At 38.8% G+C, this 27,083-nt stretch overlaps 1 protein-coding gene across 1 annotated transcript in view; it reads left to right on the top strand.

Annotated features, from left to right (window-relative positions):
• The window catches only part of LOC136702712 (uncharacterized), a 32,980-nt gene extending 7,763 nt beyond the window's left edge, over positions 1-25,217 (top strand). The window contains exons 3-9 of the mRNA XM_066677861.1: positions 14,666-14,714; positions 15,051-15,203; positions 17,765-17,929; positions 18,044-18,193; positions 24,105-24,278; positions 24,866-25,006; positions 25,213-25,217. Coding sequence (XP_066533958.1) covers positions 14,666-14,714; positions 15,051-15,203; positions 17,765-17,929; positions 18,044-18,193; positions 24,105-24,278; positions 24,866-25,006; positions 25,213-25,217 — 837 coding nt within the window. The remainder of the gene's footprint in view (positions 1-14,665; positions 14,715-15,050; positions 15,204-17,764; positions 17,930-18,043; positions 18,194-24,104; positions 24,279-24,865; positions 25,007-25,212) is intronic.
• Positions 25,218-27,083: the final 1,866 nt, after the last annotated feature.

Here is a 27,083-nt window from a genome sequence, read left to right as displayed (position 1 = left end):
AGGCATTGTTTTATACTTAAGTCACTTTTATTTCATAAATTAAGTATAGCTTATTGATAAGTAATACTAACAATTGTTTAAAGTTCTAACAATTGTTTAAATTGTTTCTCTTTAAACACTATTGGTACATGAGAATCTAAATAAATTGTAGGTAACATATTGATTTCTTTTTTTTCGAATAGCAGATATAGTTATGTGTGGCATGGTGCGTGAATATAATTTGACTTGTTTAACAAGTTTCAGGGCGTGTACACACTGGCTCTATACATTAACCTCAAAACAGCTTTAATCCATGCAGCTGTTTGTAGACATTTGTAGACAAGCTGAATCATTCCCAGTAACATGGAACATCTATAATTGTGTGGAACTGCAGTTCCCTCTAATCTGTTTACATTCAGAAACTATAGGTTTTTTAACTATTGTTTGTACTTGGCTGAAGTGTAACTTGTAAGTTTTATCCAGTGTTTGAACTACCACAGAAACTCATTTGTTATATCAATTGTTTAGGTTTGTAATACTTTTGGTCTGTTAACATTTTTTCAGTTATTCAAATATCTCCTGAATTTGAAGATATTTCCACCTTAAGTAATCTGAAACAGCAAAAATAAGCCAATATTACTGATTACTGCACTTGAGGTACATTTTTAGGTTTCAGTATATGAGATGATTTTGTCAGGATTAAAGAATGCATTGGTGAAAGCAGCAGCACCTATCACATAAGCAATAAGTGATTGGAATCTGAACGTGGCCATGCAAGTAGCCAGGAGCTTATTAAAGCTAAAGGATGTGATTGGCCAAGTACAATGCGGAAGAGCAAGCTTGGGGTCAGGTGATTCACGGTAAGCTTTAGTAAGGGCAAAAAAGGGCAAGTTTCTGCGCAAAAAAATGAGACACTGTGCTTTGATGGGAGAATCTAGAGAATTGGATGTTTTGGCAAGAGGGGTTGGCACTGCATATTCTCTCAGCTTGTAAGGTTAGTTTGTCACAGGGTCGGTATACTTGGAGATATAATCAGGTGCTAAGGGCTTTAGCATGTTTGTTGCACAGCAAATGCCTAGAGGTTAATGCACTAACGTGTGACTGTAGTAATAAACTGGTTAGGTTTGTTCATGAGGGGGAATGTTTACAAATATGTAGATGGGATGAAGCATGTGATTGGAAACTGCTGGTGGAAATACGTAAATAATGCAGGTCCCAGAGTGGTGTTCAACTCTGAAATAAATGGAGCATGCATTAACAGTGCCAGTAGGTCTAGGTACAGCCTTACTCACCAGAGAGGCTTGTGTGGATTTATGGTTGTTGATGATAAAGTGTAAGGTAGGACTGTAATGCTGGCTTGGAGTGGGGGTGGATTTGGGAGGACAGACTTCACTGTTGAGACTTCTGGAGGTGTCGTGGATTTAATTGAGCAAAACACAGACAAGGATAGTTGCCTACCTGATGACCCTGTGAGGCGTTAGTTATTCAGTGGCTGGTCTAGGTACTCATGTGTTGGGCTCAATGAGTATCCGTAGTTCTTAAGGGGAGCTGATCGGATCATAAATGGCCACAACAACCCAAGTGGGTAGGTGTAGGATACTAATAAATGTTGCTAGATGTAGCTGGTTGCTGATTGGATCATAAATGACCACAGCAACCTTAGTGTTGAAGTGTAGGAGCAATTTTATTGCTTCGGGTACAAAGAGAGTGTGTTGGGCCATATGTAAAGCTTATCTTTGGACTACATCTTTACATTTTTGGACTTTTCTGACTGCATTGTGCCAAATGTAAGGTTTGGCGGAGGGGGATTATGATGTGGGGTGTTTTATAGGAATTTGGCTTGGCCCTTTATTCCAGTGAAGGAAAATCTTAATTCTTCAGAATACCAAGAGATTGCCCTCTTTCTGCAGAGATGGGCTCTAATTATCCTATTTAAATATGGTTTCATTGCATTATCTCACTTTACATCATATCATGCTTAAAACATTGCTAATATTTGTCTGATATTTCAGAATTACCAGTTCCACCTTAAGTGGTGAATCAGTTATATTCTAGCACCTATGGCTACAGGAAACGAAGTTTCGAAAACACAAATTTAGCAGCTGAATTCCACTTCATAACACAGAGTTAGGTGATAAATGATTGTGGAACACATCTGTAGGCATGATTTTAATGTGTGTTAAATCATGTTGTACTAAATATCTGCAGGTATATTGTTGAAAATACTACTACTGAAAAAGTGTTAAAAGCTAAAAAAATGTTTAAATTACACTTCCACCAAGTAATAAAGCAGATACTTAAAGCCACAGCATTTAAGGTGGAATTCAAAGTAAGATATTTGGATAGACATATTCGTAATTAAGCATAGTAGGCTTGCTGTGGTTAGATTTATGTGTATTTACTGTCATTATAATATTATCAAATATGACTAGAAAAGAAAGTTTGTAAATAAAATGTAATGAAATTAAATGTGCAATTATTTATCATTGTACAATGAAAGATGTCTTCCACATTTAACGCCTCTGTGGCAGTGAACACACACTCATGCACTCGTGCACTAGGGGCTGAGAACACACCCAGAATGTCAGGCAGCCATCCCAGGCATGTGGGGAATTAACGTTTAAATTTAAGTTTTCTTGTCAAAGCAGTTTGTTTAAACATGATAATATTTATGGATGTTAAAATATTAAACATGTTACATTTAAGTTCTGAATATTGTTTGGATTTTTCAATTATGTTAAAATATTAAATACATTACAAATGTCAAACATTTTGAAACAAATTGTTAAAGGGGTTAAATTTGTCACACAAGTATTAGGGGAGACAGATGTAAACACAGGGAATGTTTTATTATAAACAAGATGCACAAGGACACGAGAATGAACAAGAGGAAACAAACTGAAAACCAACTCAACAAAAGAATGTGAAACTTAACGACAAAGCACTAGACACAGATCTGTAAATAAAAACAAAGTATGAGAGCTGTACAACAACACAAAAGACATTAGGCTAAAAATAGAGACAAGATAAATACTGAATAAAGGAGACCATGGACATAGATAAAACACAAGACAACCTCAGACCCAGACAGAGACCTACATACCTAGACATTAAACAAAGAAACCTGAACAAAGATTTAGAGAAGTACTAGACCTAAACCCAAGAGAACAAACTGAATATAGACCTATACAGTGAGCTAGATAGCTAACTATACAGAGACCTAAACACAGATATATAAAGCTAATTATACAGAGACCTAAACAGAGAGAGCTCAACACAGAAGAACGTGCAAGTAAAAATGGTGGACAAACACTGAGACAGGAGACAGCCCTTTTAAACAGTAGTGAAATACAAAACATCTGGGAGTGGCTAACCACAAAACGACTCAAAGCTGTATATTTAGAAATGCTCTCATATTTTTTTAACAGTGATGGATCATGGAGCTTCTCAATAGTTTCCAATAGCAATATTTTTCACAGAAACAAGCAGAGTCATCGAGTTACAGGAAACCAGGTGGGAGTGATGTGTATGTAAAGTTTAAGATGTTTAAAGAAGGAGATTTTAAATTATCAGCAGATCTGTAACCTGTTAACAAGTTTGTTAAAGCTTGTTAACTGATTTCCCCATTACATTAGTATATTTGGGGTAAATTAATAGTATAGGATGTTGAGTAACGTATAAGCATAACAACTAAAAGCCTGGAAATTACCTTCTGATAATGTTATTTCATGATTTATTCTGTTGGGGATATAAAGAAAAAATATTCTTTAGTGATGTGTGTCTGGGGGAGTACTTTTAAATATAACAAGTGATTGTAAGCGTGTGATTGTAGGGTTATGAGTGGAAAACGTGAAATGAGGATTTATTTGCAATTCAACCTAATCTAAAGTTACACAACAGTAAGGATCAGAATTATTTTAGAATTGTTTTGTGATTATGTAGAATAGGAAGTAATGATTATCTGAGACATTTAAACAATTATACTAAACCTCAAATTACCCGTCATGCTATCCCCAATCCCGCTAGATATTCTGTCATCATAATCAATAAAGGACATTCAGTTTACTCAACCTAATGCTATTCCTCTACTGTCTCACACTAAACTCAGTCATGCACCAATTTATTAAATTCATTCATAAAGGTCATTCGTGGACTCACTAACGCCTTTCATTCACCTACCCATGATCCAGGACACCAACCAAACCCTCAACCAGAGTACCTCAACCTATCCATTCTGTAGCTCTTAATGACTAGCATTCCTGCCATTGGGGTCTGGTTTCATATGCATTCATAAGCCACACTTAACTCCTCCCCATAGACTTCTGAGTTCACCTCCCCATTTCAGCCTTTACAGGCCTAGTTCGTATTAGCAGACGCAGCAGGTAGTGTCACAGTCACACAGCTCCAGGGACCTGGAGGTTGTGGGGTCGAGTCCCACTCCAGGTGACTGTCTGTGAGGAGTTTGGTGAATTCTCCCAGTGTCCGCGTGGGTTTCCTCTGCGTGCTCCGGTTTCCTCACACAGTCCAAAAACACGTGTTGGTAGGTGGATGGGTGACTCAAGTGTACACAGGTGTGAATGTGAGACTGTGTGTGTTGCCCTGTGAAGGACTGGCACCCCCTCTGGGGTGTATTCCCTCCTTGTGCCCAATGATTCCAGGTAGGCTCTGGACCCACCGCGACCCTGAACTGGATAAGTGGTTACCGATAATGAATGAATGAATTAGAGGAGTTCAGGCATGGTCGTACTCCCATAAGCCCTATACAGGTGCTGGTCATAAAATTAGAATATCATGAAAAAGTTTATTTATTTATACTGAATTTGGGGTTTTCATTAGTTGTCAGTTATAATCATCAAAAGAAATAAACACTTGAAGTATATCAGTCTGTGTATAATGAATGAGTAAAATATACAAGTAAAATGTTTGAATGGAATTACTGAAATTACTTCTGAGTTGGACAAACTTTCTCCCACATGTGTGTGTGGGGGGGCTTCCTGGCTTAATACACATTCATAAGTCACCCTGAAGTACTCACCGAATATGTTCATGAATATGTTCACCGAATATGTTTCAGCCTTTACGGGCATGCTGTACTAGCAAATAGCAGATTTCTACACATGAAGGGTCCTCCTTATGTTCAATCTGATATCACAGGTTTTACATTAGTCTTTAAAGTTAGGTCCATTAAGGATTACTGAAACCACCATTATGTGTTATAAAACTAATCTAAAATGATTTATGAATGTCTATTCACCTCCATCTGAATTATCAGAAACCATAGGGTATATTTCATACTGACTAGAGTACAAGTTTAAAAAGCAGTAAATATAATAAAAATGCATTTTAAAGCAAGCAACAACAGAAACATGCTTCCAAATATGATTGCATAGTCTAAATATATGCCTATGAGGCAAATTACAACAGATTTGAACACAAATCCAGTTCAGGGTCACAGTGGGTCCGGAGCCTACCTGGTATCACTGGACACAAGGCGGGAACACACCCTGGAGGGGGTGCCAGCCCTTCACAGGGAGACACACTCACACCTAGGGACACTTTTGAGTCACCAATCCACCTATCAATATGTGTTTTTGGACTGTGGGAGGAAACCCACACCCACAGTGCTGCCACTAACTAAACACAATAATGTACTCAATAATTGGTGGGGGCTACTTTTGCATGAATTACTGCATCAGTGAGGCATGGCATGGAGGGAAAATTAAATTTGCATCTCGTAAAGCTTGTTAGGAGAGTGAAGCAGTCTTTGGACTTAGATGGAAGACAATGGACCAACACCAGCAGATGGTATGGCTCTCCAAACCACAAATGATACTGGAAACTTCACACTAGACATCATGCAGCTTGGGTTGTGTGCCTCTCCACTCTTCCTCCAGACTCTGGGACCTTGATTTCCCAATGAAATGCAATATTTACTTTCATCTGAAAACAAGACATTGGAACACTGAGCAAAAGTCCAATACTTTATCTCCTTGGCTGAGGTAAGGATGCATTTGGCATTGTCTCTGGGTCATTAGTAGGCATTTGACACTCGGAATGTGACAGTTGTAACCCATGTCCTAGATGCGTCTGTGTGTGTGATGGCTCTTGAAGCATTCAATCAAGCATTCCATTCCTTGTGAATCTCGCCCGAATATTTGAATGGCTTTTCTTGACAATCCTTTCAAGGCTATGGTTATGCCTGTTGCTTGTGAAGCTTTTTCTAACACTCTATTTTCCATTAATTTGCAAGGGGGTGTCAATGACTACCTTCTGGACATCTGTCAAATCACCAGTCTTCCCCATGATTATGTAGACTACTCAACCAGTCTCAGGGACCATTTTAAATGCTTATGAAACCTTTGCTGGTGTTTTGTGTTGAATATTTAAGTTTTCTGAAATAGACTTTTGGATTTTAATGGGCTGTAAACCATAATGAAATTGACATGATTTTTGTAACCGTAACCTGGCAACAAGCTGGTGATTTTTTTTTTTTTTGCTTTAACCAGGTAAATTATAATTAAATCTGTAAAGCCAGACTTTCAGGTCAAGAAGGAGGCCTGGCAGTAATTATCAACAGAAAAGTCAGTATAACTGATTTTATTCTCATTACTATGGATACATTTGTGTACCTTAATTTTAAATTACCCGGGTCAATAACTACAGTATTACTCTATCATCCAAGTTATCTGAGCTACTCACACACGGAATTAAAACAACTAGTTCTATATCTCAGATTGCAATCTGGGTTGGAGTTGAAGAAAGGTCTCTGAGAGACCTGTTGAAAGTCTAAGTATTAAAGTCAAATCCCAAAAAGTCAAATTTCTTGTTAGTGTAGTAAAATAATTATGCCCCACATTGCGGTGGCATGAATACTATATTATTAATAATAATTCATTAGGGGTGGCACAGTGGTGCAACAGGTAGTGTCGTAGTTACACACCTCCAGGGATCTGGAGGTTGTGGGTTTGAGTCCCACTCCGGGTGAGGAGTTTGGTGTCTTCTCCCTGTGTTTGTGTGGGTTTCTCCCTGTGTTTGTGTGGTGCTCTGGTTTCTTCTCACAGTCCAAAAACACACATTGGTAGGTGGTTTGGCAACTTAAAAAGTGTCCAAAGGTGTGTGTGTGTGTGTTGCCCTGTGAAGGACTGGTGCCCCCTCCAAGGTGTATTCCGGCATTGCGCCCAATGATATAGCTGAGAGTATGTCACTGACACACTGTGTTTTTGGCACGGTTGAAAATTCTGGGTTTGTTTTATCTGGGGCGGCACGGTGGCGCAGCAGGTAGTGTCGCAGTCACACAGCTCCAGGGACCTGGAAGTTGTGGGTTCGATTCCCACTCCAGGTGACTGTCTGTGAGGTGTTGGTGTGTTCTCCCCGTGTCCGGGTGCTCCGGTTTCCTCCCACAGTCCAAAAACACACGTTGGTAGGTGGATTGGTGACTCAAAAGTGTCCGTAGGTGTGAATGTGTGCCCCCTCCAGGGTGTATTCCCGCCTTGCGCCAGGTAGGCTCCGGACCCACCGCGACCCTGAACTGGATAAGCGGTTACAGATAATCTGGACCCTGCTTGAGGAGATGAGAAGAGTCTGACACCTGAGAGACGCCTGAAGCTGGGGCTCTCCCTTAACTGACTACCCTAGCTGAGAAGCATTGGCTGCTGGATGCAAGAGTGAGAAGTTCTTCCTATATTTTCATTCTGTTCTTCCCCTGTTCTGTTCTGAGAGTGAGTTAGAGAGCTCTCTCTAGTCATTTCGCGCCACTGGGTCTTTTACCAGAATTTCTCCTGATTGGCTGTTTCCTGTACCTTGGTAGTGATATCACATAAAATTTATGACACTTGACAAAACAAAGACTTAAAGACATTCCCTGTTGAATGAATATCCCCAGATTCTGAATCATACTTTTGCAATATAAAAGATTATTTGCTAACAAAATGTAATATTCAGACAAACCATGTTTTACATAATTCTTAACCAAATAACACACAGAGTATGTAGCTACCTTGGTCCCTACATAAGTTCATATTAAAAGGTGATTTAAAACATATGTAAATAAATTCCACCCGTTTTGATTGTCTAAATGGAGTTCATTTCACACAGTGGTACACATATGTAACTTATCCTTTTCTGAGGGAAGGGATGGTGGTGGTGGTGGTGGTTGTGTGGGGGGTTCTATAGAAATAAACATTACAACCGGTAATGAGCCACATCTGGGCCGAGTTTGGCACTTATGGTGTGCTTCTGGCTCAAACTCGTTCGTGGTCTGGTTATTGTGATTTAGTTTAGGCTTGCCGGACTAGGGCAGAGTAATTTGAGCCACAACACTTGGCAAAGTCTGGGCCGAAAGTTTACCAGGTGTGGGCCTGAATTATCAGCCCGCGCTACGGTCATACAGCATGGCCGAGACAATGCTGACTCTGTGTGCAGACATCGGGCAGAGTGTTTTTTTTTTTTTTTTTTTTTTTTGTGTGTGCGTGATTCGGCCCGAGTGTGGGCTGATACAGTTTTGCTAGCTGGCTCTGCCCTGTAAATGAGAAATTGCTTAGAGCCATATAGGCTCTTCTGTACAGGTCTGTGGAATGTCTCAATCATTTAGAAGCTGTAAATCTAATGCATAATACTGCATAGCATACATTTAAATGTGTTACATATTTAGGGTGCAAATATAATATCCGTCACATACATTTCTGTCACAGTTAGTCATTGCCGCTTAGCTAGGGTGACCAGAAGTCCACTTTTCCTCTGACATTTTGTCCTCATTTCGGGACCTAAAATATGCGCCCAGCCGGGATTCCAAAACGGTCTGGAATTTTGCCGTCCACAGACTTCCCCTGTCCCAATTCTTACAAACAGCCCTAATCCCTTTCTTGAAGTGTGCACTTCAGTGACATATTATGATGTTTTAGGTGAGCAAAAGGGCCAGGCTGGGATTAAGTGTTCAAGGGATCAGAGCAGAAATGGGACACATTTCGCCGTGCACACCACCTTGTGTATATATCACTTTCAGCCTAACTCCACTCTACATCACAGTGTTTACTTGAACAGAAATGTGTTGAAAATTGTTAATTTAAAAAAAAGTTATAATGAAAGTTGTTGGTCATTTATCATGGTCGCTACTTTGGAAGCGTATCTGTGTCACATGAGCCTTTCACTTTCTAGTCACTTTCTGAAAGTTGTCACATCTGTCCCTATAACAAAACAAATACACAGACACAGCCGACCGTTACTGACTTTCTGATGAGTTAATCAAGTTACATCTGCGCAGTTTTTCTGTTTAACATTAAATTTTAGAAGAAATCAGGCCAGCTCTCCGGATCATTAAAGCTGGAACAGGGGAGAGACTGAATTATAACTCTCACATACAGCACGTTTTATCAGACAGATTTTATAAAATATGAAATCTAAGTATTTTTACATAAATGTCTGGATCCTAGCGATGCTCTGATCATTTAGCAAGTCTGTATTATTTTTGGTTGACAAAATGTGGTGCTGGCTTTTAAAAAACAGTTAAAAAGTAAGTTTTCTGTTGTAAACAAGTCACTTTAATACAGGGCTTCAGTTTTGAAGCTTGGTATGGACAGAAAATAACAGGTTTCAATGATAATAAACTGTCAAGACATGACAAAAATATTATTTTATTATTTTTGCATAGGGCCAAATGTTGAATGGAAAGGAATCTGTCCAAAATGGCATGTTTTTTTTTTTTTTTTTTTTAAGGAGTATCTGTTTATGTATTAAATTTCAGCAGTACAGTTGCATGGCTATGGAAGCATTTGTGCTGCCAACCTGTCCAATGTGTTCTCTTTTGAGGTCTTTTTTGGGGCATTCATTATTTGTCAGTTATAATCATCAAATTAAAATAAATAAACACTTGAAATATATAAAGTCTGTGTGTAATGAATGAGCCTAATATCCAAGTTTCACTTTTTTAATTGAATTATAGAAATAAATCAACTTTTTCATAATATTCTAATTTCATGACTAGCAACTGTATGTGCTCACTGACTCACTGACTGACACCTAATGTTGAATCTCTCACAACAGTTAGTTAGTTGAATCTCTCAACAACTAGTCTCAGAACAGTTAATTCAGCCGTGTTTCGGAGTGATGACTTAAGGTGGCGCCACTACACTGTCTGTTGTTAGTCCAGCCATATTTCACATTCCAGTTCGGCAGTGAACAGATGTCCTTGTTTCCTGGGACCTATAAATTGTGTGGTTAAGGGGTCAGTGTTGAGGGCTGAATTGGGGACACACTCGTGCCGCTTCAGCACTGTAGGTCCACCATTCACTGTGGTAAGCAGGTCAGGGTTTTACTGGAGCCCCAAAAAGAAATGTGTTGAATGTTGTTGAGGTAATATTTATCATAGTGTCTTCTTTATGTTTGGAGAATGTTTCTGAGACCCAGCTTTTTGTTTTCTATTATATATTTAAAAAATCATTTCTGTCCCTATAAAGACACAAATACACGGACACATCTCAGTTTTACTGACTTTCTGACGAGTAAAATACATCTGCGCAACTTTTTGTTTAACTTCACATGAAAATGGACAAAATCTCCAGATTATTAAAGCCAGAACAGAGTGAGGTGTTACTCAAAATAAACAAGGCTGTGAATTTGTTACAGCACCGTTTTATCAGTCAGACCTGTGTAGAAATGAAAGTCAGTAATAGTTCCCATCAATATCCTGTTCCTTTATCAAGTATAGATTACCTTGGTGGATAAAATGTTAAGGTGCTTGGCTTTAGAAATGTTCATAAACTTAAATATTAAAATATTGTCTTGTTGGTTTCTGGTAAATGAGTTGCTTTAATATCATCTCAATACGGTTCAGTTTTGTAGCTAGCTTTGTTTGAACAGAAAATAACAGGCTTTCCATGATCATACATACACTCTCAGCAAGTGAGAAGATAAACAATTTTTATAGTTTATTATGTGTTATTTACTAGCATAGACCACGCCCAGAGAAGCATTGGAGAGGGGGGGCGAACTCATAAGATTTGGGCTGGAGTTTGAAGTGGCTTGGAGGCATGAGCGTAAAGGGCTTAAATGGTCAGAAGGAAAAGGGGGGGGGGGAGACGGGGTGGTAGTGGGTGCGATGTTGTTCGACACGAGGATGGAGTGAGAGTGTATGGGTATAAATGAAGGTGTAGAGAGGTAATTGGGGTGTGGCCTAGCTCCCAAAACTATGTGGTGACTTCACTTTAGAAGCATAGACCATACCCAGAGAAATGATGTGAAACCACTGAAAGAAAGGATGTGACGGAGATGGAGATGGAACCAATGGTGAGTGGCGACAGATTCAAGTATGGTTGTGAAAAGTGGTTCGTGATGAGATGAGGCTTGCATGTGGCGGGTCTGAAGATGGAAGGAGTGTTTCAAATGGACTGAGTAGGAAGTTTGAACAAATATACTGAAGTGGTTCTGCCAAGCTTATCGGTTTTGCTGTGCTTTATAATGTAGATATAGTGTAGTGTAGATCAATGTAGTGGCGTCGAAGATCTGTGAGACTGGGGTGGAGTGAAGAATTGTAGGATGAACAGGATGAACAGGATGACTGAGGTGCCAATGCTCTGAATCTCAGAAATTGGAAACGAGAGAGTGAGTCAGCTCACTGGATTGGAATGGCCCTTAAAATGAATTTGTGCATGACTGAATGCCAAACGAGATGGCGGAGAAAGAATATGAGTGGCAGTGACTTTGAACACCGTTTGTTAATTATGTTTACGACAACTCACGCAACGCAATTGAGTCGCCGGCGTCAATTGAGAAGGAGGAAAGTTCTGAGGGCCACTGAGATATGAACCTGTGACCATCTTAGTAGCTGCCAAAACCTATAGAAGCAGCGGCATCTGTAAATATGGAGGGGTCTTCGGGATTGCAAAGAGCATCATCTTAGAAGAATGAGAGGCCAATCCAGTGGTGGAGGAGGAGCCAGAAGTTCAGCTCAGATTTACAAGCAGAGTTTAGGTTAATGACCTGGAACAGAGAAGAGACAGAAGAGACGAGAATAGGGAGGTGTGAAATGAAAGCACGACCTTGGGGGATAATTCACGTGGTGAAGTTCAGGTGACCCAACAGAGAGAGGAGCTGATGCTTATTGCAACTAGCTTGAGTAAGAAGGTCAGAAAGGAACTGGATGATGCGGTCTTGTTTATCGTGTGGGAGGGATGCTTGGAATAGAACGGAATCCAGGACAATGCCAAAGAACTCGAGTGACTTAGTGGGACCAAGGGTTTACTCTGCTGAGAGGGGAACACCTAGGCGGCAGAAGGCAGAGTCGAGTTGGGTAATGCAGCGTGCTGGCAGGGAGAAAGGGATGTCGAGCAACAGGAAGTCATCGAGGCCAATCATGAAACCATCTGAGACCTTCTTGTCTAGAAGTGATGAAACAACATTGGGTTTGGCTTTGGCTGATAGCAGATTGTGAGCGGAGAAGGAGGAGCCAGGGAGGACTACCAGGCCAGGAGAAAAGCAGAAGAGAAGGCTATTGAGAAGGAAATGGGCAAAAGTGGAGTCAGGATGATGGGAGAGGCAGGTGGTGAATTCCGGCACATTGATTGTAGTGGAAAGGAACTGAAGCAGTCAGCTGCTGCCGAATCTAGGTGGTCTAAGGGGACAGCTGGGTCGGGCGTGAGCCTGGCCACAGTATGTGCAGATGTGTAGGAATCTACATGAGGGTGCAAAACATCCACCTGAGTTAAAGTTGTTACAAAATATCTGGCCATTAAGGTAGGACAGGCGTTGTCTACGACTATCACGAGAACTGGAAGTAGTAACATGTGGCACGATGGTGGCTGTGGATGAAGTGGGGGCAATGGCGGTTGCAGAAGTGGGAGTTTGTGTGAGAAGTGAACATGGGATGGGATGGGTTGGGTTACCACACACATTGCATAAAAGGGTGATGCGACCGGCAAAGACACGGCAGTAGAGTTCTAGATCCAGAGCACCCCAGTAGCAAACGATGTTCCATTGCTGCAGGCGGGAAGCGGCCTGTGCAGAGAATTGCTGATGGTATTCATAAAAGGCAGAACCCCCGAAGTGAACGGCGAGATCGAGGATGATGAACAGGTAATCGTTCCTGCCAACGGATCGGATAGGCAGAGCAGAGAATGTCGTGGTAAATAGAGAAAGCCAGCGCAAATTCTGAAACTGTCATGAATCTTTGATGGTTGCGGTTCGGCAGCCTTGAGTGTAAAGATCCCCTATGTAGATGGTGAGAGGAGCCACGAAGGCTGAAGAAGGGTGCAGTAAGGCTGAAAAGTCGATGTCCACACCTTGCAGGATCCTTTCTCTGAGACTTGGGGGAACGAGCGGTGGATTGAACAGCCAAACGTTGGGAGGAGGCAGAGCCAGAAGCAGCACCTGTAGGCAGAGAGATAGAGAGAAGGTGAGGGGCCTGAGAAGGTGCAGCCTGAAATGGAGATAGTTGGAATGACGAAATAGGGTCGGGGTGGGATTAATGAGGAGCAGGGGATGGATGAATAGGGACGAGGTGGGATGAAGAGGGAGGGGTGATGATGGATGATTAGAAGGCATGAAGGATGGAAGAGGAGGGCAATGAAAGAAGAAGAAAAGAGACGGGTAGGAGGTGGGTAGAGTAGAAGGAGGGAGAGAGGGAGAATTGGAAACGAAGGTAGCAGGGAGGGGAGGAGAAAGTCGAGAAAACACGGAAATCCGGGAACGGGCGGGCCCGGGTAGAAGAGGCGGGCCTGGGCTGGAACTGAAGCCGGGAGGGTCGGGGCAACGGCGACAAAGATTGAAGGGCCTGATAGCATGGCAGTGTCTACAAGGTCCGAGGCTGGGAATGCTGTATCGGAAGGTATTGTGGAAGCTCCGGGGGGCGGCTGGCAAGGGCGGCCTCTGCGGTGAGGAGGCGGAACTGGCATGACGTGGTCGAGTGCAGTGGGCCTCGGACCGGTGGAGGAAGCCTGGAGCAGCAAAAAAATGGGAAAACAAGATGCCGTGATCTTGCCACGATGCCTCCTTCTGGAGGCCGCCCACTGTCCAATCTGCAGCAGCGTGAGCAGTGGGAGGAGAAACGCAGGGCCTTCCGAGTGACAGATTTGGTGGGAAGAGTAGTCCGGTGACTGGAGCAAAGAGAGTGGTGAAAAGGAGCAGGAGAGGTTGAGGAGGAGTGGTGGGAACGGCTAGAGCCGGAGTGCGGAGCTCGGAGGTGGCTGGATCGAGAGCCTGAGGTGGTAGGAAGCAGGAGTGGCAGGAACCTCGACCTCCAAGCGAAGCCTAGGGGTAGGTGGCGAAACAGTAGATGAGGGACCGGGGGTTGCGGAAAATAATTTGTCATCGGCAGCGACGAGAGTGTCTATGATAGCAGAAAAACGGGAGAGTGAGAGAAAAAAGCGCAATGCCATGTTGTCCGACACAGGGATGGAGTGAGAGTGAAGAGGTATAAATAAAGCTATGAAGAGGTAATTGGGGCGTGGCCTAGCTCCCAAAACTACATCACGTGGTAACTTCACTTATTGTAAACAAAGACATTGATATGAAGCACCTAAGTCTCTCCAGACCTTCCAATGACAAGGATATGTATTTTAGGCTTTACTGGTTTTGAAAATCCAGAAAAACTTCTGTGACTTTGTCTATATGGCTATATGACAGATGGTGGTCCGGCTAATTTCTCTTTGCCCTTTTTTTTTTTTTTAAATATGTTTTCCTATACTTTTTCTTGCAGTTTACTTCCATGAATGGAGAACCTAAGCACTCAAGACAAAAACGAGATGGTAAATAAATTAGTCTCATCTTCTTTCAAATAAGTATTTATTTTTGTGCAAATGACTTTGGCATCTTAGGAAATTATTTGTAATTCTATTTCCTCAAAAACACATACATTCCAAATACGTATGAAAATTATAATTAAAAACAGATTATGATTAGATATATGTCTCTGTGTGTGTGTTTTACCTTAACCATTCCCAAAGCAAGGTAAGTTTTACAAGATAAAAGTTGTATGATCAGACAAATATTTCTATATCTTCGCAAAGCTCAAGACTGTCTGCATTTATCAATCTATGGGTGAAATATCTTTTACTTATAATAAGTCACATTCTTATTCCCAGCCAGCACAATGCTTCTGGAATACATAGTGGTGGTGGAAGTGAATGTGTCACAAGTGGTTTGGCTAGAGCAAATCAGATCCTCTTTGAACTCAATCAGTTTTCCATTACAACTAGACAACACAACAGAAATCGATGATTTAAACATTACAACAGGTAAGCTTTATGCACCTATAATAATAACAAATAATACTTATTATTATATGTATTATGGCACTTTCCAAGGAGACGGAGTCCAGGAGTATGTTTTCCATTGCATTTGATCTTCAAGTCCTAAACATTTTGAAGATAAATATGTTGGGTTTTTTTTGTTTTTTTTTCTTGTAACTTTTGGAAAATATAACATGTGGAACACTAGAAAACGGGATGGCAATTTGTTCCTTGTTTTCCACTCTGCTACAGAAAGTTATAAATGTTATTAATATTTTAATATTAATAGAGAGAGTGAGAGACAAAGGGCAGAGACAGAGAGAGAGACAGAGCGAGAGAGAGCAAGCCTGTGTATCACTGTCTCACTGTCATATGCAGTTTTTCACTCACATACAAACAGAACAGAAAAAAAAAACAAAAAAACTTTGATATATATATAGAATGAACGCTGATATATATAGAATGAACGCTGATATATATATATATAGAATTAACTTTGATATATATAGAATGAAAGCTGATATATATAGAATGAATGCTGATATATATAGAATGAACACTGATATATATATATAGAATGAACGCTGATATATATAGAATGAAAGATGATATATATAGAATGAACGCTGATATATATATATATATATATATATATATATATATATATATATATATAGAGAGAGAGAGAGAGAGAGAGAGAGAGAGAGAGAGAGAGAGAGAGAGAGAATGAATGCTGATACGGTGTGGAGAAGCCCCAAAGAAGCATACCACCCAGACTGTTGCATGCCCAGAGTGAAGCCTGGGGGTGGATCAGTGATGGTTTGAGCTGCCATATCATGGCATTCCCTTGGCCCAATACTTGTGTTAGATGGCGTGTCACTGCCAAGGACTTCCGAACCATTCTGGAGGACCATGTGCATCCAATGGTTCAAATATTGTTTCCTGAAGGTGATTCCGTGAATCAGGATGACAATGCACAAATACACACAGCAAGACTGGTGAAAGATTGGTTTGATGAACATGAAAGTGAAGTTGAACATCTCCCATGGCCTGCACAGTCACCAGATTTAAATATTATTGAGCCACTTTGGGGTGTTTTGGAGGAGCGAGTCAGGAAACGTTTTCCTCCACTAGCATCACGCAGTGACCTGGCCACTATCCTGCAAGAAGAATGGCTTAAAAACCCTCTGACCACTGTGCAGGACTTGTATATGTCATTCCCAAGACAAATTGATGCTGTATTGGCCACAATAGGAAGCCCTACACCACACTAATACATTATTGTTGTCTAAAACCAGGTGTTTTAGTTTCATTGTCCAACCCTTGTATGTCAGTTTTCATTCTATATATATCAGCATTCATTCTATATATATCAAAGTTCATTCTATATATATCAGCGTTCATTCTATATATATCAGCATTCATTCTATATATATCAAAGTTCATTCAATATATATCAGCTTTCATTCTATATATATCAAATTTCATTCTATATATATATATATATATATATATCAGCGTTCATTATATATATATATCAAAGTTCATTATATATATATATCAGCATTGATTCTATATTTATCAAAGTTCATTCTATATATATCAAAGTTCATTCTATATATATCAGCGTTCATTCTATCAGCGGCGATTGCTCTAATGCTGCAAGGGAAGCTCAGCTTCCCTTAAAATGTAAAAAAAATAAGTGATCAAATATATACTGTTGTGTGTACATGTCATTGAATGAATATGCACTACAACGTGCTCAACTTTTGTTCAGAATCAGCTTTTTATCACTGGTAAAGATGAGCTTTCCTCTTAATCATTCCCGTAGCTTCAGTGCTTTAAACAGTGTGGAGCACAATTATTACATCTCTGAAAAATGCATTTGCAATTATGAACAAACAATATTCCTACACATGGAATCTTACACATGAGTTCCTCATATGAGCATAGTAATTTCAAGGTAGCCTAGAGCAAGTTTATTACATCTGATAGATATTAATTAGGATGCAATATAAAAAATTATAATGTTAACACAAAGTAATATCATTCAAACAAAACAAATGGTACACACATAACTAAATAGCTGTATAACTAAATGGGTAGATTCTGGTGATTCATGTCATGTGTCATTATAAACACATCATTAAAATAAAATTTTTATCTTATCCAACTGGAATTATTTTTATAACATGTATTCCTTGTAAAACTTTTTTCAATTTATAAACCTCTGGGCATTAAGGAAAGTTTGAATAGCTGTTGATTAAGCAGTTTTACAAAGGGAATACGTTGATCATTAACCTGTTAAGTCTAAAGTTAGTCTGGGACTCTGGTTCTTTCTTCATATTCCATTGAAGGCGCTTTGTCATAAATAAGCATGAAGAGTAATTTTTATGATTCCTCACTTTACAGCATCAGTACTTAGGCATTGAAACGAATGGCATAGTTACTCATACGAAACAAATTCAAGGAAATCATCGTCATGTCTCAGATTGCATATAATTAAACATCAGGCTTCAGAGCAAATGGCCTTCCAGCAAACTCCCTACCTTTTCTGTCTTTTCTAGTGTGCCAGCCAAATGGAATGAATTACCAGTGTACATGTGAGGATCAGTTTGTTTGGTCATACAATGATTGTGTTGCATATGAAGCCTGTTCTAATATCAGTACCAGGCCATGTGGTTGTATAAGTGCTATTCCAAGTGATGGACCGATGTGTGTGCCAGAAAGTGGTAAGATAATTTGTTTTGGTTAAGAAATAAGCATTCAGTGTGAAATATATATATATATATCTATATATATATATATATATATATAAAATTGTTTTAAATTTTATGTTTATATAGAAATGCCATTCATTGATTTCATGGTTGAACTTGAAATAAGCACTTCAAGCTCCCCAGTGACAGATGAAGTAAGGAAGATTCTAGGAGAATTCAGCTTTCCAATTCCACTTGACAGTGTTACAGAAGTCACAAACATGGACATTACAACAGGTGGGAATGAATTTTGACAGACCTTTTCTTTTACCTTTCAATAAAACATAATATTTTGTAGTTAATTGTAAATGTTTGGGCACCTTTTTCCAAAACACATTTATGTAATAAAAAAATAAATATATAAGTAGTCAATATGTATTGACGTATGTTATATCTATATTGTTGTAAAGTGACCTTGAGTTTGAGAAAGGCGCTATATAATTTAACTTATTATCAAATCATAAATGTGGCATAGGTAAAGGTTTAGAAACAATGTCAACTGATCAGAAATAACAGCTTGCTTTATTAATAGCAGTCATCATTCCACAGAACTTGTTTCTAAACATTCTGTGGACTATTTATTTATTTTTTCTTACCAGTTTTCCAGTGGGGTCTACCAAAATGTAAAACAATTGTATGTTTATCATATTATGAGGTATTGTATAACCGATATTATTTATTATAAAGTTGAAGAAATATACTTGCAAACGTGCCTCTGTATATTTAAAGGAGCAGTCTGTAATATTGACACTGAACATTTAAAATTGGAACTATGATACATAATTTCAAAACAGTGGAGAGAGCTGTCTGCCTCCTCCCCAGACCAGACAGCCAGTTTGAGGAAAACTGAGCGAACAAGAAATTTTGACCATAATGGCTAAGTGAATGAGTGGCCACCATTTCCCTGCATTTACAATAGTTTACTGTCCAAATCCACAGTAAATATTTAGACTAGAGAAGGCTGGTGTTACTTATCTATTTTCCCTTCCATCATAAATGTTGTTTAGGAGGCAGAACTTTGCTTCCTATTCACTATTGTCATAGTCCAACATTTTGTTTGACCTTACATGTGTCCTTTTACAAGTCTTATTGGCATAATTAGACAGCTTCTTGAATTCTCTGTTCCATCTTAAGAGCCTAAGCTTACGCTATTGATTTTTAAACTTTTTGAAGCAACAGTTATTCTAGTTTATTGATTTTTTGAATCACACAAACTAATTGTATGTAATGTCACTAAACATTTACCTACTTAAATAAAAGGCAAAAATGGAAACCGTTTCCCTGCATTTACAATAATTTACTGTCTAAACCTACTTAAAGCTTTGTTATTTTGAAACATTTTAGTTCCCCTTAATCTATGATGACACATCATGGGAATTGACTAAGTACAGTAAATATCTTACAGGTTGCTCTTTTAAAAATGAAATGAATAAATAAATAATGGGCAGCTAGGTGGCGCAGCAGGTAGTGCCGCAGTCACACAGCTCCAGGAACCCTGAGGTTCTGGGTTCGAGTGCACTCCCGCGTCAGCGTGGGTTTCCGCTGTGTGCTCTGGTTTCCTCCCACAGTCCAAAAACAAACGTTGGTATGTGAATTGGTGACTCAAAAGAGTGTATTCCCGCACACGCCCAATGATTCCAGGTAGGCTCTGGACCCACTGCGACCCTGAACTGGATAAGCAGTTACAGATAATGAATGAATGAATGAATGAATGAATGAATAAATAAATAAATACCTGGACCTGAAACTGATAAATTATTAATAATTATGATTAATTGTTAGGAGAGTGTTTATTTTAAATAGTGTGACTGTGGTCAATACTGTTCACTTTTAGTGCTCCACAAAAATTAGACTAATTTTAGACTATTGCACTAATTCAATAAATAATTATATGCATTTTCCCCCAAAGCCATTGTTTTATCTCACTTGCAAGCAAAGTTTAATTAGTGTTTGCTATATATAAATCTTATGAATTTAAATACTATTAAATTAATTAAATATAGAAATTTGACTGAAAATGTAGTTTAAGCACTATATTTTTATTTCATCTTATATTTTATTATTATTCTTCTCCAATATTAATACAGCCGAACCGTTAAATGTAAAGACTCCATTAAATCTGTGTTTCAAACCTCTCTGTTTTGAGAGGGTGTGCTATGCATTTTTGCATAAATTTGCATTTAAATAATAAAAAGTCCCCTGTTGAATACAGTTCAGAAGGTTCAAGGTTCAAATCTTAACTGCCGTCAATGTCACAGTCACAATCACACTCACAAAATCACGCACAGTTTCAAACACTCACACAGACTGCCACAGTCATACAATTCCAGCTCTTTTCAAGCCCTATGTATTTCCTTTAAAAATGCAAATCTAGTTATTGCCATGACCAGACAGAGAGCAGACACATATGGATGACATGCATGGTCAATACAGAAGGGACAAGGCAAAAGACGGTAACCGGGAAGACCAGCAAAAGGTTGACAACGAGATACTAGACAATGAGAGATCACTTTGTGTGCAGGGATGAACCACAGCAAGGAACGAGACAGTGAACAGTGATATAAATAGGGAGTAAACAGGTGTGTGATTAGAATTCATGTGAATTAGACCAGTGTAGTGATAATGATAATGTGCAGCCAATTTGTCATTTTACAACTTACAAAGAAAGATCTTCTGTATTTAATCTTTGGCAGTGAACACACACACAATAGTGCACTAGGGGCTATGAACACACACTAATGGCTGTCTGGGGATGGGGGGCGGCACTTCAGCCATGTTCTCGCCAGTCCTGGGGATCGAACCAGCAACATTCCAGTACCACTTTTTTAACTTTAACTAATTTTTTACTTTAACATTTTAACACATTTTAACTTTAACTAATGAAAATATTTCCATCACAGTTAGAATGAACATATTCAGAAGCCTGCCTTCTAGCCATATATGAAAAGAAACCTATCTCATACCCATTCTTAAGCATTAAACAATGCATTACCTATAGCTCAGCTTCCACTATGCATACCTCTCTGTAGTTTCCCAAAAAATCTTCTTACATTGATTACATAGAGTTTTAGTTAAAGATCTGTAAAAACATGAGGCATTCACCAACCGACTAAAAAAGAGACCTTGAAAAAAAAGTGGGATAAGCAGCTACAGACAATGGACCAGTTCAGTTGTTTTACCTAAATGTGAAAAAAAAAAAAAAAATATATATATATATATATATATATATATACACACACAAATGCAATATAGGTAATCAAATAAAAAAATAATAAAATAAAAACTGATTAATTGTGTTGTGGGACTGTGTAGTTTAACTGTGTTAAACTGATATTCCTAACAAAAAAAATTATACAAAAAAATAAATACAAAAAATTCAGGCATTTTAAAATGAAAAACAATTCTATATGTATATGTGTTTGTTAACAAAAGTGACCATGATAAAGGAGAGATGTCACACAATGAACTAAGAGCATATACAGAATACTACACTAAATAGCCAGTTAATCAGGTACACAGAAAGACTGGTTCCCCTTCCAGTGTGTGTTCCTGCCTTGCACCCAATGATTCCAGGTAGGCTCTGGACCCACCATGACCCTGAACTGGATAAGCGGTTACAGACAATTAATGAATGAAAGAACAGATACACAACTTGTACTTCTACTCAGTGGTTGTTTTAACAGAAACAAAAAATATAGACTATAGTCCATCAGCCTTATGCACCTAATTCTTCACTGAAGAAAGACCAGTAATGACAAATTATGGCAATGCTCTAGCATGAAGCAGTCATTTCAGAGGTTAAAATATGGTGTAATGTTATTTTCACAACACAGACTTTACCTCAGCTTTGCATGCATGAATATAATGACAACCAGAACTTGTGCATTCAGAACCATGTAGTCTGTCAGTGCTGCTCAGTCTGATGTTGCTATTTTGTCTGTATATTTGTCATATATAATGTTTTGTTTTTCTGACTGTGTGCACTGTTGCATATTATGTAGTATTCTGTAGTGTTGTGTTTCTTTATGTTGCACCATGTTCCAGTGTGAAACAATGTCTTGCTTCGGTTTGAACAATAACTAAAACTTGGATATGAAACAATATAGTACTGCCATCCTGATGTTATATGGGTTGGAATTGAAATCTTCAATGGCCTTGTAACTGCACCTCCCAGGTGTACAGTTAGAGGCTACAGCCCATCTGTCTAAGCACAGTTAGTTATCCATCCTATAGATCTTTATCTATAAGTAGTCTCTGAACTCCACACTTGTCTGGATATCTCTGGGAGTGAATTACACTCAAGATAGCACTGACCAGTGTGTTAAAGTAGACAAACAGCTACAACAGAAAAAAAAAAAACATCATATACAAACCCCACAAACTGCTGTGCATAGTACACTTATGAAGATTCTTCCAGATTCTGAAAATTTTGTGATGGAACGAGTGACAAGTGAAGAGTGAGGTAGACGGTACATTGCAGCACTACATTATACAGAGCAAGTTGTAGGTGTAAAGGACAAACTGGTTTAGACTATTAACAGCATTGATAGATCATGTTTGCCAGGGAAGCTGAAACTGTGGTTTCGCATGGGATGGCCACTGACAGTTTATGATTTTCCAATCACAGAAGTCGAGAGGAAGGAAACAGTCATTAAGAAGGCAATATAGAATTGTCTAGGGGTGCTGTGGTAAAAGCAGGAAGGAAGTTGAACCCACAAGTGGCAGTGCAGGTAGCTAGGAGCTCATTAGATCTAAGGTATGTAATTGGCTAAGTGCAATGCAGAAGAGCAGGCCTTGGGTCAAGTGATTCATGGAAACCTTTGGTAAGGCCACTTCACCAGACAGTATATTTGCGAGCAGGAAAAGGAGGCAAGACTCGATACAGCAGCGTCAAGTGACACAAGGCCAGTGGCTTCATTGGAAGAATTTAGAGAAGCAATGGATCACTTGGCAAGAGTAATGGGCAATGGAGTAGGGTCATATCAAGTTTTTGCTGGGTGCAACTTATGATGCCCTTCCAACACTATAAAATTTTGGACAGTGTGTAGGTGAAGACCCTAGTTAGGGTAAGCCTAGACCAACCTCTGTGCATCTGGTCCAACACTTCTTGGGCTTCACCAATTTTTATCGTAGGTTCATCAAGAACTAACGGTTCTGGGGGGCTTTTTACAATGTATTATGGGCTTAGAGCAGGCCCCCATTTTAAAACAGGCATAACAAGATTATCAGACACATCTGGACAGCAATGTCAAAAGTTGTATACTTAGTTTTTTTTTTGTTAAAACATGGCACAATTAGGTACATTTTAACAAAAAAAAAAAGATTAAAAATTAAAAATATTTTTATAAATGCATGTCGTTCAAAAACACTAGATTATATCTGGGCTAAGACACAAACATTGCAATGCACCAAGATTAAGACAAACTGCATGAGTCAAGTTGCTACTTTCACTGATAGACACAGTACATCTGCTTGAACAAATCAGCATGTATATATATTTGTCACAGTAATAGCATGCCACCTGTGAAACAAGGTATATTCCGGGTAGGCTTCAGACCCTCCTTGATCCTGAACTGGATGAGCAGTTACAGACAATGAATGAATGAATAAATACCTACTTCCACAAATGTTGTAAAAAGCTCAGTTGAAAAATGGCACCTATTGAATCTAAAAATAATCTCTCTCTCTCTCTCTCTCTCTCTCCCCCCCTCTCTTTGTGCATTTGTGTTTTCTGTTATTGCAAACATCAAAGACCCCCAAAAATAAGCCTTTAGACTGGCAAAAATAAGAAATAAAAAAGAAGTTAGACAAGCAATAGATATAGAGAGATGAAAATGTGTAAATGTAATGGAAATTTTATATAAAAATATCTAATCATTCTCTAAAAGAACTAAATAGGACATGTGGAACGTGTCTTTGTAATGCTGAGCATCTCATCCTAAATTGTTTGCATGTTATAAAACTGTATAGTTAGCTCTTTGTGAAGACACTTTCTTTAAAAGCTCTCTGACCTTATGTAGTCCAACAGGGTATCCAGTAACTATGTGATGTAAAATAAACTTTTATTTAGCATTACTTTAATGATAAGTAGACTGATTATACTGATACAAATATGCAATATATTTTGTGTGTTTCTGTGATTTCCCAGTGTGCATTCTGAATAATACTGGATACCAGTGCAGGTGTGAGGATCAGTATTTCTGGCCATGTAACACATGCATGACATATGAACCTTGCGACAACATTACCAATTTCACATGTGGATGCATCAGTGGTTTTCCAAAAGATGGAATTTTCTGCCAACCTCTCACAGAGCTGACCAGTAAGAAGCATTTCTTATACTTCAGATGTTCAGAACCTTATTTTAAACATGTTTTACATGAAGTTATATGTTGAGTTGGTTTCTGGAAATTAAATGATGTTTGGTTTTAGGATGACCATAGTAAAGCATTCATCTTGTGTTCAGTGAAACATTTTATATGTCAGTCCTCTAATAATTTATTTACTTCCTGAGCATCTGGCAGAAACATATGCTGCATCAGCTCATGTGTTGCCCAGGTGTTGTTTGTAATTTCACAGTATAAAAGGTTGCATTCTTTGTTTGATTGCACTACAGAAGTGACTTTTTTGCTCATTATAACTTCAACAAGCTATTTTTATCAGAAAAACGTTCAGTCTTGTTATATTGCTTAATGCAATGAAATGTTTTCTGTATTTTACTCCAAATGGACACATATCTGCTACATAATGCATAGAACATCTCATGTCCATGAAAGCTGATAGGACATGACAGTACTCTGTTTTAACTTTTATGGAAAGCGTGGTCCTCCATGTTGATACTTAGTTAGGTTATCCTGAATATTGACATTCCTTTTCAAATAAAGTTTTTTTTTTTTTTTTGCACTTCAGCTCCTACTGAATATATGCTTGAGATTGAGATTGACACCGTGGATGCAGCAGTGCTTAATGAACTGAGAAACATACTGAAGACGGTCAGTTTGTCCTTGGAAATCAGTGACATTCAGATCATTGACCTCAACATCACTACAGGTAATGGTTCTATGGGTGTGTTCCCAGAATCACTATTACAATATATCAGGCATATGTTTTGACAACATTTGTAACGCCACCAGGAATATATCATGAGTTAGAAGGAACACTTTACTTACACTGGTTGTTGACCCATTGTAGGTCACAATAAATGTTCCCACATTTATTCTGCCTTTTGCCTTCTGCATTCTGTTAATTACATTTAGGGTGAGCCAAATAAATGTTAACATTTATATAACAATGAACAGTTGAAAGAATTGTGATCACCAAGTAGGCCTAAGTTCAAGAAGCTTGGAGTAGGAATTGGCAAAGAATACTATTGAGCTTAAGAAGCATCTTTGGTGTGTGTTTCTGTGAATTCCCAGTGTGTGCTTTGAATAATACTGGATACCAGTGCTGGTGCGAGGATCAGTATTTCTGGCCATGTAACATATGCATGACATATGGACCTTGCGAAAACGTTACCAATTTCACATGTGGATGCATCAATGGTTTTCCAAAAGATGAACTTTTCTGCCAACCTCTCACAGAGCTGACCAGTAAGAAGCATTTCTTATACTTCAGTCGTTTAGCCCCTTATTTTAAACTCGTTTTACATGAAGTTATATGTTGAGTTGGTTTCTGGCAATGCAATGATGTTTGGTTTTACACTTTCTTTCAAGAGGTAACATTAAATGTACTTACTAAAAGCTTTAAAGGATACTTTTCAGGTAGTTTTAAAATAGCTTTATTTATTTTAATGTCTTTTACAGATGTCCCAGTGTGTTCAATTCCCACACCAATAACAGGTAAAATGTGTTTCTCAAAAGTATTTGTACAGTTTTAAGGGTATTCTTTTGGAATTCAATCTATGGACATAATACATCTACATGAGAAATATTGTCATTACATTACTTAAATCTGTAGCGATCAAAATTTACTGAAATCTTTGCGTGCCAATAGATACTTTTATCTATTTTCCCTTTAAACCCTAAGCTCAGTAAAACACTGATAATATTTCAGAACTACAGTAAAAACTAAGAAGGTATACTGATTATCATGTGTTTTAAAACAGATACTTTTATTAGTGAATGTCTGAGATGGCATCCTCCCCTAGTTTAGTGATAAAATTATATACATTGAATTATGTTACAAATGTTTCTCTGAAAAATCTAATTTCTACAACCATGTAATAATTCTCACGATCCCTCCTTCTGAATAAGAATTGAGAAACCTTATCACTAGACAAAATGGAGAGATTGGGCTAAGCGGTAAGGGCAAGTGGTGAAACAGGATTTGGAATAATGACAAAAGATCTGAGACCTGTCCTCCACAGAATCCCTCCAGATCCTCCATATTTGTGTGCAAGGCATGAATACACCCTGGAGGGGGCGCCAGTCCTTCACAGGGCAACTCACACACTCACATATTCGCTCACACCTACAGACACTTTTGAGTCGCCAATCCACCTACCAACGTTTTTGGACTGTGGGAGGAAACTGGTGCACCCTGAGGAAACCCATCGCAGACACGGGGAGAACACTCCAAACTCCTCACAGACAGTCACCCGGAGCGGGAAACGAACCCACAACCTCCAGGTCCAGGTTTCTGAGAGATTACTTATGTGAAGTTGAGCTTCTCAGAAAATTGTGATTTCTCACAAGTCGTTGTGGATTCTCAAGTCGACTCGCCATCTTTGAACTGAAGCTCCGAATTTGCTGTAACTAATTCCTCTCGGACTCTGAATGAGTCCTCTTTGACTTGACTGTTCATTCTGTGTGGGCCCTTTTCAAAAGTCCTCTAGGTCCCACCCATTGGAAGAACCTATTGTCTGAGGGACTCTGGACTCTGAGGGCTTCGCAGAGATGCTGGTGATTGGCACCAAGGATTTTAGACAGAGCTTAGTCCTAAGAACCTGCACAGGAATACATCAGGGACATTTCTTTCAGAAAACGTCTCATAAATTAATCCCCTTAGAGAAATATATTGGAATAAAACATGCTTCCAAGTGGACTATTCCACAGTCCACTGAACATAGGATATAAACAAAACAGTTTTAACCCAAATACAGAACAGTACTTGAAAAAAGAGGGTTTCT

This window comes from Hoplias malabaricus, chromosome 7 (assembly GCF_029633855.1).
Source record: "Hoplias malabaricus isolate fHopMal1 chromosome 7, fHopMal1.hap1, whole genome shotgun sequence".
NCBI classification, from domain to species: domain Eukaryota; kingdom Metazoa; phylum Chordata; class Actinopteri; order Characiformes; family Erythrinidae; genus Hoplias; species Hoplias malabaricus.
This window is presented reverse-complemented; position numbering and strand designations above follow the sequence as displayed.